Raw genomic sequence first — 13,191 nt, forward strand, 5'->3', positions numbered from 1 at the left:
AAGGACCCTGGATGAATAGGCCCTGCCATCTCTCAACTCACAATCCTGTTGAGGAAAGGAGATTGCACACATGGAATAATGCTAAACAGTGCAAATTTGGGGTCAGAAGGGGCCCAAAGGGGTCTGTAATGGTCAGAGAAATCTCCCTGGAAGAGGTGATCATTGAGAGGGCAGTCTAGGAAGTGGCTTCTCCTGAGGTGGGGAGTCCTGCTTGCATCCTGATTGGGCGTGCTGCGGTGGGGAGGCGCCTCCTCTTCGGTGACTGACAGTGCAGGTGTGAATTCCAGGGCACAGGATGCTGTGGCTGCAAGCTGTTCTGCTGATACTTGCCCAGTCCAGTTATGGCCAGGACATGACAACCGAAGGCACTGAAGTCCTGCATCCCCCGCCCAAAGGGTCCTGCCCAGGTTGGATGGCAGGCATCCCCGGGCATCCTGGCCACAACGGGGCCCCGGGCCGTGATGGCAGAGATGGAACCCCTGGTGAGAAGGGTGAGAAAGGAGATCCAGGTAAGGACAAGATTTTTTGCCTCTTCCATCAAGACTTCTCCTGTGTAAAGGAGGGCTTCCAGAACTATCTGAGGATGCTAGTTATTAAGACCTAGACACAGAAAGAAACAAAGCTGTATAAATGTGGCTCATGTGCAAACTAAAGTGGATTTTGAGTTGCTTTTCTAGTGGTGAGAAAAGGTGGTACTTGTAAAATCCAGGAACTTTGGCTCTGTAATCTACATATATACATCCCACCCCCTGTCCCATCCCTACTCGCATTCATCCCTATTCCCAATTTGTTCACATTCCAACTCCCCATTAAGTGGCATACAACCACTACCACACCTCTGGCAGGTCATGGTTCTACTTTTAGAGAACACTTGGTCTAGTTAAGAAGATAAATAAGGCCTCTTTGATGGTGCAAGGGGTTAAGATGCAACCTATGAAGATGTCTGCAGCCACTGCAGCATGACTTCAATCCCTGGCCAGCCAGGGAGCTACCCACATGGCGCAGCAGACCTCTCCTGACTCGCCTGCTGCTCCCCTCAGCAGTGTACTTTGGTCAGTCTGCCTGTTGTGTTCCCCACTCTGTCTCTGGTGAATTCCCTCACCCCCCGCACTTCTGGCCTATACCCCAGCTCTTGTGTGCATAAATAAATAAATCTTTTAAAAAAAAAAGATAAATAAAATACAAAAGATTCTGTTAGAGGTTGCTGCAAGGAAGTCTATTCCAAATATGCCAAACTGAATGTGAACAAATGCCCAAAGTATGGAACAGAAAGAAAATGTACTCACTGCAGATCTGATTAACAATAGGGGCTTTTAGGATGATTCAGGGTTTGAACTTGGCCTTGAAGGGTGGGTAGACAAAATAAAGAAATGTGGGCATCCTAGACAGAGGGGACAGAAGAGCAAAATTATTGGTTTTGAGCCAATTCTTGGTTGGTTGAGCCAGCCTGTAAAGGATTGGCAGGGTGAAGGGTCTATGATGGAGACTTATGTAAGATAATATTGGAACTGAATTTATGGGGTCTCATGGGCCACCCTTTGGAAGATGTGGAAGGAAAACATGACAGCTCTTCCTTTAGGGAACTCCCATTTAATTTTTTTTTTATTTTTTGCATAGAAGAACTGGGATGTAGGCCAGAGTTATAGGGGGTGAGAGAATTCACTGCAAAGTGGCACCAGAACAGGTGGATTTTACTGAAATACACTGCTAAGGGGAGCAATGGGCAAGACAGGAGAGGTCTGCTGTGCCATGTGGAAGCTCTTTGACTGGGAATCGAACTTGGGCTATAGTGGTGATAGTGCTTAGACTTAATCCCTAGGCCACCAGGGAGGCCCCCCATTGTTTCCTTGCTCATTAAGTCAAGCAGATTGTGGGTAGGGGCCACAGAGACAGTGTTATAGACTTGGCCCAAACTGTTTCTTGTGGTCACTAATGTCTTCTCATTTCCTAGGTCTTGTTGGTCCTAAGGGTGACACTGGTGATGGTGGAGTAACTGGGAATGAAGGTCCCCGAGGCTTTCCAGGAGTCCCAGGCCGGAAAGGAGAACCTGGAGAAAGTGCCCATGTGTACCGCTCAGCATTCAGCGTGGGACTGAGTAATCAGGGTACTGTCCCCAATGTTCCCATTCGCTTTACCAAGATTTTCTACAATCAACAAAACCACTATGATAGCACCACTGGCAAATTCCACTGCAACATTCCCGGGTTATATTACTTCTCCTACCACATCACAGTCTACCTGAAAGACATGAAGGTCAGCCTCTTCAAGAAGGACAAGGCTATGCTCTTCACCTATGACCAGTACCAGGAAAAGGACTTAGATCAGGCTTCTGGCTCTGTGCTCCTCCATCTGGAGATGGGCGATGAAGTCTGGCTCCAGGTGTATGGGGATGGAGAACATAACGGGCTCTACGCAGATAATGTCAACGACTCCACCTTCACAGGCTTCCTTCTTTACCATGACACCAACTGATCCCCACTGACTCACAGCCTCCACCAGACCAAATAGCCCAGAATCAATCAAATAATAGTCTGCAGTTTTTCAGTATAGTTAGGAGACTGATTTTATTATCTAGTTGAAGGGCTCTAAATATTATTCATTTATTTACTCTGCTCATTCACTCATTCATTCATTCATCTAGTACCTTTTTAAAAAGACTCATATACTACATTAGTACTCCTGAAAAAGACAAGTTCCCTGGCCTCAAGGAACTATTATGTAGCAGTAATGAAAGGATAATAACATTTACTGGGGAGTTTCACACACATGATAATTAATTACAATAAAGTATTTGACAAAGCTCTTCTGTGCCCAGGGTATTTCCTTATGTCCATTCTTTTTTTTTTTTTTTAAAGGTTTATTTATTGATGCATACAAGAACTGGGGTACAGGCCAGAGGTGTGGGAGGGTGAGAAGATTTACCACAGACAGAGTGGGAGCAGAACAGGTGGATTGACTGAAAACACTTCTGAGGGGAGCAGTGGGTGACAGGAGAGGTCTGCTGTGCCATGTGGGTATCTCCCTGGCCAGCTGGGTATGGAACTCGTGCTGCAGAGGCTGCAGATTGCTTCATAGTGCTGTGCTTAACCCTTTGTGCCACCAGGGAGGCCCCTCCTCATGTCCATTCTAATTCTGTGAGGTACACAGGAAACATGTTCTTCTGATTTTACACTTGGAGTCTGAGACTGAGATTTAAGTGAATGTGTGAGGTCACACAGGTATTAAGTGGCAGTTAAAAATCCAACTCGGGGCTATGGATCTTTCCCACTAGATTGTGCCATCGTTTAGGAGGCTGTGGCTTCCTCAGTGCTTTGGTAGAGGGTATTCTCAGAACACCCTCAGAACAGCTCACCTGAGGGCCTCTGAATTGACCTTTTTGATGAGTTAAACATTTACCCTGATAAAACTCCCTCCAAGATGGTGGTTCTCTATCTAAGACTCAATGACCCGTGTGCTACTCTGTGCTTCGCCTTCTCTGTTTTCCCTCATGTTCCCTCTGCCCAGAAATCCAACTCCATCACCACATGCTGAAATCCTTCCTGTACCTCACAACCACCTGGCCAGGAAGCTTCTCTGCTGAGATATTTCAAAGCTTTGTCACACAACGTTCCCCTGGGCCCCTCCACGTATTACCCTGGATGAGAGTCCTGGGTGTGGGCAACATCTTCCCGCCAGCCAGGGCAGCTGCCCAGAATGGATAAAGCCTCCTTCACTTCTAAGTCTACCTGCAAGTTGTTGATAAAGGCCCCAGGAAGACCAAATATTTTTTTAACCTTTTTTTTTTTTTTAAAGATTCATTTATTTATTTATGCAAGTACTGGGTACAGTCAGAAGCTAGGGAGGGTGAGAGAATTCACCAGAGCCAGAGTGGGGAGCAGAGCAGGCAGAGGGACCGAAGTACACTGCTGAGGGGAGCAGTGGGCAGCAGGAGAGGTCTGCGCGCCATGTGGGACCCTTGCCCGGTGGCCGGGGGTCGAACCAGCACTGTAGAGGCTGCAGGCAGCTTCGCAACCCAGCGCTCAACTGCTGTGCCACCGGGGAGGCCCTAAACTTTTTTTTTTAAGATTTATTTATTTATACAAGAACTGGGGTACAGTCAGAGGCGCAGGGGTGCTGAGAAAATTCACCAGAGACACAGTGGGGAGCAGAACAGGTAGACAGATCAAAGACACTGCTGAGGGGAGCAGCGGGTGTGACAGGAGAGGTCTGCTGAGCCATGTGGGATTCTCCCTAGCCACCGGGATCGAACCCGTGCTGCAGAGGCCGCTGCAGAAAGCCTCACAGTGCTGCGCTTAACCCTCTGTGCCACTGGGGAGGCCCAACACCAACTTCTTGAGTCTCACATCTACCAAGATGAACTCTGTTTCAGTCTCTCCATACTACTAGTCTTTATTTATAAAACATTTTAATTTTAGGACCACCCTGACTAAAAGCACCCAATCCTTGTACCATTGGATGGCTTGGATCTTCTCCACTGAGGTTAGTGAGGGCTGCTTTCCAGAACCCTTAAAGAAGTTCCCTCAGAGAGGTAGATTGAGCCTGTAATGCAAAGCCCACAAAGGAATTTGGAAGCCATTCTTTCCTGAGTATTAACAGGACCTGGGAAGACTTGGACCTACTGAGAGAGAGAGAGAAAGGGGAAAAAAAGAAAATGATAACTACCTGAGGTGGTAGATATTTTAATTAGTTTGATTGTGGTGATTATTTCACAATATAATCTATATAAAAATCATCAAGTTGTATACTTTACATATATACAATTTTTTTATTATCAAACGTTCCTCCCCCAACCTCAATTCCCACTGATACCAGAAGTGGGAAAATTGGTAATGAATTTGAAAATACCTGTCTACATCAAACTATATCAATGTTATGTTTTCTCAGGTTTCTCAGAGAAGTAATGCTGGAAAATTACTAATGATTTTTTTTTCTTAAATTTCAACCATCTTCTTAAACATCTTCTCAGGGAACAATAGCTCAAGTTGTGCTCATCAAAGGTTTTATGAAAGGGCCTCCCCGGTGGCGCAGCGGTTGAGCGCTGGGTTGCGAAGCTGCCCGCAGCCTCTGCAGCGCCGGTTCGATCCCCGGCTGCTCCGGCCACCAGAGGAGGGTCCCACATGGCGCGCAGACCTCTCCTGCGGCCCGCTGCTCCCCTCAGCAGTGTACTTCGGTCCTTCTGCCTGCTCTGCTCCCGGCTCTGGCTCTGGTGAATTCTCTCACCCTCCCGCGCTTCTGACTGTACCCAGTGCATGTATAAACGAAACAAACGAACAAACAAACAAATAAATAAATAAAAACATGCCTCTATAAAAAAAAAAATAATAAAAAAAAATAAAAAGTTTTATGAAAAGCAGAGTTAATAGCATTCTGCATAAATATAGAAATTAAAAACCTATTTTCCATTTACAATTTAAAATTCCAAATGATTTTCTTTTACTTGTGTATTGCAGTAATTGATGATTATTTCTATGTATAAAGATTTGTCTTTTTTTAAAAAGATTTATTTATTTATGCATAAAGAACTAGAGTACAAGCCAGAAGTGCAGGGCTGGGGGTGAGAGGATTCCCCAGAGACAGAGTGGGGAGCAGAGCAGGAGGACTGACTGAAACACACTGCTGACGGGCACAGTGGGCAATACAGGAGAGGTCTGCTGAGCCATGTGGGTCAGCTCCTGGCCTCGATCTAACTAGTGCTGCAGTGGCTGCCTATAGCTCCATAGTGCTTGTATATCATTATTTTCCACAAGAAAAACTCTATTCAGCATAGTAGAAGAACTTGTATCTCGTGGCTCTTGTTTTTAGTTTTGGAGAAAGACAGGATTTCAAGAGGGATGAAGGGATAAACCTTGTGTTAGTCAGGATTGTATGTTGTGAATGATAGAAAACCTAACTCTCACTTAAGCCAAAAAAATGTATTCCCTTCCATAACAGAAAACATAAAACTGTTCTGTCTTCAACTCTTGAACAGAGGTTGGAATGATGAGAAAACAAACCAGCCAAAACCTCCTTTCTGTCCGTCCTTCTACTCTGTCTTCACAGTGTGGTTTTACCCTCAGGCTCAGCACAGTATACATAGTTCTAGGCTCTTCCTCACGACATCAAAAACACTGTAGCCTGCCAGCTCTTGCACCCTTACACCCACCATCTGGACAAAGAGATCCACTTCTCCTGTGGTCCCCAAAGAGGAGAGAGGACACTGTCTTTTCCCAAACTCCAGCAAGTCAGTCCCTGCATGTTGCTGGCCCAGAACAGATTGGGTGCCCATCTCTGACCAATCACTGGAGTCGGGGAATGGAATAAACTTATTCACTTAAGTTGATTATAGCTTAAGCTGGGGAAGGTGTATTTTCTCTAAAGGAAAATCTAGACACTGTTACCGGAAGTGGGAAAATGGATCATGATTTGAAAACGTCTGTTGACAACAAACACACAGAACTGTGTTTTACTTCCTGGTTCTTATGGCCAGGAAATTGGAGTTCTTTCTGTGTTTTACTTTCTTGCACTATTGTCCTATTCTGTGTGACTTTCTGCTTAGGTATTTTGCAGCAAGTAAATAGCAACTAAAGTCACTATGTAAAAACCACATTTTTTTTTTTTTTTTTAGATTGCTTCATAGTGCAGTGCTTAACACTTTGCGCCACCAGGGAGGCCTGGCTTCTCTATTTTTGAATGGTTCAGATATTTTGGTGGCTTTCTCTGAGGATATTAATGGTGGCTTAGGTGAAGTTTCCTTTTCCTTACAAGTATCCTGTTTGCTTCCAGCTATATTTCTCTGTCTGTTTCTTTATCAGTCTGCTGTGTTGAAGAGGTCTTTACATGTCCATTTCCTGCATATCACATCTTTCCTGCTGGGGATTACGGCCCTCAAGCAAAGAACACACACTCTCTTCTGATGAGACACTCCCCTTAGAATTTCTACTACCAATTCACCCGTGCACCATCACCATAGTCCCTTGTGCTCTTTACTCTTTTTTTTGTTTGTTTTTTTAAAATAAATTTTATTTTTATATTCCCCATACAATTGCAATCCCCTTATTTTGACCCCAATCCCTCCCCTCCCCTCCCCGCCCCACACCACCCATAGAGTGTCTCTGGTTCATAGTTGTTTGTTGATTTTGATTTTCACTTTCTTATAGTTATTAATTTTCCTGGTCCCTTATTTAAGTTTTCTAGATTCCTGCTATGAGTGAGACCATCCGGTATTTTTCTTTTTCTTTCTGGCTTATTTCGCTGAGCATGATCCCTTCCAGCGCCATCCATGTTGCTGCAAATTGCATGTGTTTATCTTTTTTGAATGCTGAGTAATATTCCAATGTGTATATGCACCACATCTTCTTGATCCAGTCATCTATTTTGGGGCATTTGGGTTGTTTCCAAAGCTTAGCTATTGTAAACAGTGCTGCTATAAACATAGGGGTGCAGGTGCTCTTTGGAATTGATGTTTCTGTGTCCTTTGGGTAAATACCTAGGAGTGGAATTGCTGGATCATATGGAAGCTCTATGTTTAGTAGGTCCAGAAATCTCCACACAGCTCTCCATAGTGGTTGGACCAGTTTGCACTTCCACCAACAGTGCAGGAGAGTTCCTTTTTCTCCACATCCTCGCCAACATTTGTTGTTGCTAGTTTTTTTAATATGTGCCATTCTCACTGGTGTAAGATGGTATCTCATGGTAGTTTTGATTTGCATTTCCCTGATGACAAGTGATGTTGAACATTTTTTCATATGCCTGTTGGCCATTTGCATTTCCTCTTCAGAGAAGTTTCTTTTTAGCTCTTCTGCCCATTTTTTGACTGGATTATTTTCTTTGTTTGTGTTGAGTCGCATCAGCTCTTTGCAGATTTTTGTGATCAGTCCTTTATCATTAGTGTTGGGTGCAAAAAAATGTTCTCCCAGTCGGTGGGGTTTCTCTTTGTTTTTGTTATTGTCTCTTTTGCTGTGCAGAAGCTCTTTAATTTGATGTAGTCCCAGCTGTTTATCTTTGCCTTCACTATCACTGCTTTGGGTGATGTGTCTGTAAAGATGTCTTTGATGTGCATACCACGTAGTGTTTCGCCTATATTTTCTTCTATGTATTTTATGGTTTCAGGTCTTATGTCTAGTTCTTTAATCCATTTTGAGTTGATTTTTGTGTATGGTGTGAGGTAGTGGTCAAGCTTCATTCTTTTGCATGTAGTGACCCAGTTTTCCCAGCACCATTTATTGAACAAACTTTCTTTGCTCCAATGCATATTCTTTGCTCCTTTGTCAAAGATTAGTTGACCATAAATCTGTGGGTTTATTTCTGGATTTTCTATTCGATTCCATTGGTCTGTGTGTCTGTTCTTGTTCCAATACCATGCAGTTTTGATGATTATGGCTTTGTAGTATAGTTTGAAGTCTGGGAGTGTGATGCCTCCATTCCCTTCTTTTTTTTTCAGGAGAGCTTTGGCTATTCGGGGTTTTTGGTGATTCCATATGAATTTCATCAATAATTGTTCTATTTCTTTGAAGAATGACATTGAAATTTTGATTGGAATAGCATTGAATCTGTATATTGCTTTTGGTAGGATGGCCATTTTAATAATGTTTATTCTTCCAATCCATGAGCAGGGGATGTCTTTCCATTTCTTTGTGTCTTCTTCTATTTCTTTTAACAGTGTTTTATAGTTTTCTTTGTATAGGTCCTTTACCTCTTTTCTTAGATTTATTCCCAAGTATTTGATTTTTTGTTTGTTTCAATAATAAAAGGGATGGTTTTTTTTTTTTCTTCTTCTTCTTCAGATTTATTGTTTGTGTATAGGAAGGCTACTGACTTTTGGGTGTTGATTTTGTATCCTGCCACTTTACTGAACTGATTGATGAGTTGAATTAGTTTTTCTGTGGAGTTTTGGGGGTTCTCTATGTATATTATCATATCATCTGCAAATAGTGATAGTTTGACTTCTTATTTTCCTATTTGGATTCCTTGTATGTCATTCTCTTGTCTTATTGCTCTGGCTAGGACTTCCAGTATTATATTGAAAAGTAGTGGTGAGAGTGGACATCCTTGTCTTGTTCCAGATCTTAATGGAAATGCTTTCAACTTTTCACCATTGAGAATGATACTGGCTGTTGGCTTGTCATATATGGCCTTTATGATGTTGAGGTATGTTCCTTGTATCCCAAGAATTTCAAGGGCTTTTATCATGAATGGGTGTTGTACTTTGTCGAAAGCTTTCTCAGCATCTATTGATATATCATATGGTTTTTATATTTCTTTTTGTTGATGTGTTGGATAACGATTGATTTTCGGATGTTGAACCATCCTTGTGTCCCTGGCATGAATCCTACTTGGTCGTGGTGAATTATCTTATGGATACATTGTTGGATTCTGATAGCTAAAATTTTGTTGAGGATTTTTGCATCAGTGTTCATTAGGGAGATTGGCCTGTAGTTTTCCTTTTTTGTGTTGTCGTTGTTCGGTTTTGGTATTAGTGTAATGTTGGCTTCATAGAACGTGTTTGGTATTGTCCCTTCCTTCTCAATTTTTTGGAAGAGTTTGTGAAGGATAGGCATAGGCACCAATTCGTCTCTGAATGTTTGGTAGAATTCATTTGTAAATCCATCAGGTCCTGGGCTTTTGTTTTTGGGGAGGTTTTTGATTACCATTTCAATTTCGCTAATTGTAATTGGTCTGTTTAGGTGTTCTATTTCTTCTTTGTCTAGCTTTGGGTGATTGTAGAGTTGTAGGAATTTGTCCATCTCCTCTAGATTGTTGAACTTGTTTCCATATAACTGTTCATAGTAGTTACTGATTATTCTTTTGATTTCTGCTGTGTCCGTTGTGATTTCTCCTCTTTCATTGATGATCCTGTTTATTTGTGCTTTCTCCCTTTTTTCCTTTGTGAGCCTGGCTAGGGGTTTGTCTATTTTATTTATTTTTTCGAAGAACCAGCTCTTGGTTTCATTGATCTTTTGGATTGTTTTTTTAGTTTCGATTTCATTTATTTCTGCTTTGGTTTTTATTATTTCCTTTCTTCTACTGGTTTTGTGGGGTTTTTTTTGTTGTTCTTTTTCTAGATCTTTGAGCTTCAAGATTAGGTTGTTTCTTTTAGTTCTTTCTTGTTTCTTGATGTGAACCTCCATTGCTATATATTTTCCTCTTATTACTGCTTTTGCTGCATCCCATACATTTAGGAAATTGGTGTCCTCCTTGTCATTCAATTGAAAGAATTTTTTAATTTCTTCTTTGATCTCCTCACTAGTCCCGTGGTCTTCTAGTAGTGTGGTTTTCAATCTCCATGAGGTAGGAGAGTTCCTTACCTTCTTTTTATGGTTTATTTCTAGTTTGATGCCTTCATGGTCAGAAAAGATGGTTGGTATGATTTCAGTCTTGGTGTATCTGTTGATGTTTGTCTTGTGTACTAGTATGTGATCAATCCTGGAGAATGATCAGTGTGCGCTTGAGAAAAATGTGTACTCCGTTAAAAACCACATTTTCCCAAAAGCAATGAAGCATTGTAAATATAGAGACCTCTTCACTTTATAAGTTACATGTGCATCAGAAGAGTAATACAATCGATATAATTAGGCTAGGATTAAAGTTTAATATGCAGCTTGTGGTCAGAGTTAGGGTGATGAATAGGTTAAAGGTTCTTCTGCAGCTAGGTGTGGTGGACACCTGCTTGACATTCTGCCATTTCTCTGTTCGTGGGGGACTACACTTGGCCGTACCCTCAGGCAGTCCTATACTCCAATCTAATTCCTCTCTCTTAGAGGTCACTGAAGTATCATGGCAGGTACATGATGAAAGGCTGGACCAGAATTCCTCCAGGAATATAGATGAGTATGGATGCAAAACATGCAGATTCAAGACATGGGGGACAGTCTTTGGCTCTATATTCTAGAGAGAGAAGAGGTACAGCTTTGGAAAAGAAATAAGCTCAACGAAAAACAAAACATGAGGGAGATCTGATTTCTGGAGGTTTTTCACTTTCTGGTGCCAGTTTTTTATATTTGCCATTGGGTCCCATGAAACATCTGTTCTTGGATTTTTTGGTACCACTTCTTTCCTCCCCCACCACTGCCCTTAAGCCACCTTGAATTGATTTCTGTTACTTGCATACAAAGAATACATGGGATTAGGAATTAGTCTGTGACTACTCAGGGACCAGACTTGGGATTTAGTTAGGAAGAATGTTTAGAAATAGGGTAATAGAGTTAAGTCAGGGGCCTCAGGAGATCAAACCTAAAACTCTGGTTTCATCTATACTTACTTTATTGGCAATTAATCTCCTATATTGGAATTCTCTTGTGGGTAAAAACTTTCTATTTCATCTTGGAATTCTTTATAGGTGTCATTTAGTAAGTACTTATTGAGTAATATTCACCAAGCACATAATAATTTTTTGATAATAGCAATAACTATATAAATGATCATTTGAAGTAGCTGCTTAAAATACAATATTTTATTTTCTGATAATAACCTATAAATTAAATATCATAGACCCAATTACCAGATAAGAAAAATGATGTTTAGAGAAACTGATTTACTGGTTTGAAGCCATAACCCCAATCCTATGGCTTTTTCTTCTAATTTCAATACATGTGGGGATATTTATACAATCTGTAACCCTAATGCCAGTAATCCTGTAAATATTAGTTGAAAACTTGCCTTTCTAAAATGAGTAATTGAATTCGCTATATGACAGAAAGTCTGGTTGTTAACAGGAAATATGATGAAATGTCTCACTCATCATTCATGTGGACAAGTTCTGAAGACTGCACTAAGGTTCTTTGTTAGTGTAATGCACGGAAAAAAAAGGATCTTGCAAAATAGCTTGTTTATGCCAGCTGACATACATTGAGTCAATGTTCAACCATTTGTTATTAAAAACATGTTGTGAACTTATAGAATACTATTTCCTTAACATTATAAAGAATAATTCAAACAATATCCAACATTATAATCAAGAGTGAAACACCAAGTATACCCCTATCAAAATTGGGTTCAAAATAAAGATAACAAGGCCTCTTTGTTGGCACAAGGAGTTAAACACTGCACTTTGAAGTAATCCACAGCCTCTGCAGCGTGAGTTCGATCCCCAGCAGCCAGGGAGAAACCCACATGGCACAGCAGACCTCTCCTGCCTCACCTGCTGCTCCCCTCAGCAGTGTGTTTCAGTCAGTCTGCCTGTTCTGCTCCCTGCTCTGTCTCTGGCAATCCTCTCACCACCTCCACCACCCTCGCAGCTATACCCCAGCTCTTGTGTGCATAAATACATCTTAAAAAAAAACACAATAAGGATAACTGTTTTTATCATTCTCCTTTTATGTTCTGGAAATTCTGTTGCTTTATCCTCTTATCTTTGAGCTCCCTTTTGTTTTATTTTATTCATGTTCTTATCAACCTTCCATAGAACAGGCACTCATGGGAAGTATTTTTGCTTGGTTTATTTTTTTTCTTCCAGAAGGGTCCTTGGCTCCTCTTTGGCATGTGATACTTGTTCTTGTTCCTCTTTTTGTTTTTCTATGGCATGCTGGCTAATCCTTTGGTCCTTGTGTTGAATGCAGGCACATAATTACAAAGCTTCAGTTCTCGCTTAGACAGTGAGGATGAACGCTCCATGACTTCCACTCCTGCTTCATGTGTGTCTCACACCCGAGTTACGGGGTAGAGCTAGAGTCTTATTTTCTATCTACTCTTCTGAGACTGAGAACAGAAAAATCTTCTGTTAGGGACATGTGCTTCCCTTGTTGAATAACCTGGATTTTATTCTTTCTTTTGAAATGACGTTGATTATCTAGTAACAGATGTTAATCCATCTGTGGGATGCATCCTACTCTCAAGGTGAAACACCTCTGGATTCCTGATAGTTCCCTGGTAGATCTTGTGCCTACTGAGATCTTGAAGCTGGGACCTGTGCTCTCATGAGTATTTCTTTGGGCTTCTTATTTACCTCTTGAGTCTGTTTTTTTCTCAGTTTGGGGAGTATTAATGAGACCTCTCAGAAATTTGTTGAATCTCAGCACAGTGTGGTGGGAAGGAAGCTTCAGTGGGGTTAGAAGCTATTCCTTGCTCTATCAGAATCATTTGTTTTGGGGGAATTTGTGGCTTGTAGTTATACCCCTTTTTTCATCGGTGTTTGCTGGTGAAATTACAGATATGTTAGACTTTTTTTCTTTTGTGATGATATCAAAATGCAAACAGGTAAGGCAATATATGAACAAA

At 41.5% G+C, this 13,191-nt stretch overlaps 1 protein-coding gene across 1 annotated transcript; it reads left to right on the top strand.

Moving 5' to 3' along the window:
* The first annotated feature begins 290 nt into the window (after positions 1-290).
* On the top strand, positions 291-2,534 carry ADIPOQ (adiponectin, C1Q and collagen domain containing). Its single transcript, XM_037525261.2, has 2 exons — positions 291-509; positions 1,952-2,534. Exons 1-2 carry the CDS (start codon positions 296-298, stop codon positions 2,470-2,472), a joined length of 735 nt encoding a protein of 244 aa, XP_037381158.1. The 5' UTR covers positions 291-295; the 3' UTR covers positions 2,473-2,534.
* Positions 2,535-13,191: the final 10,657 nt, after the last annotated feature.

This window comes from Talpa occidentalis, unplaced genomic scaffold, assembly GCF_014898055.3.
Source record: "Talpa occidentalis isolate TD23 unplaced genomic scaffold, MPIMG_talOcc4v2.1 talOcc4.4, whole genome shotgun sequence".
NCBI classification, from domain to species: Eukaryota; Metazoa; Chordata; class Mammalia; order Eulipotyphla; family Talpidae; genus Talpa; species Talpa occidentalis.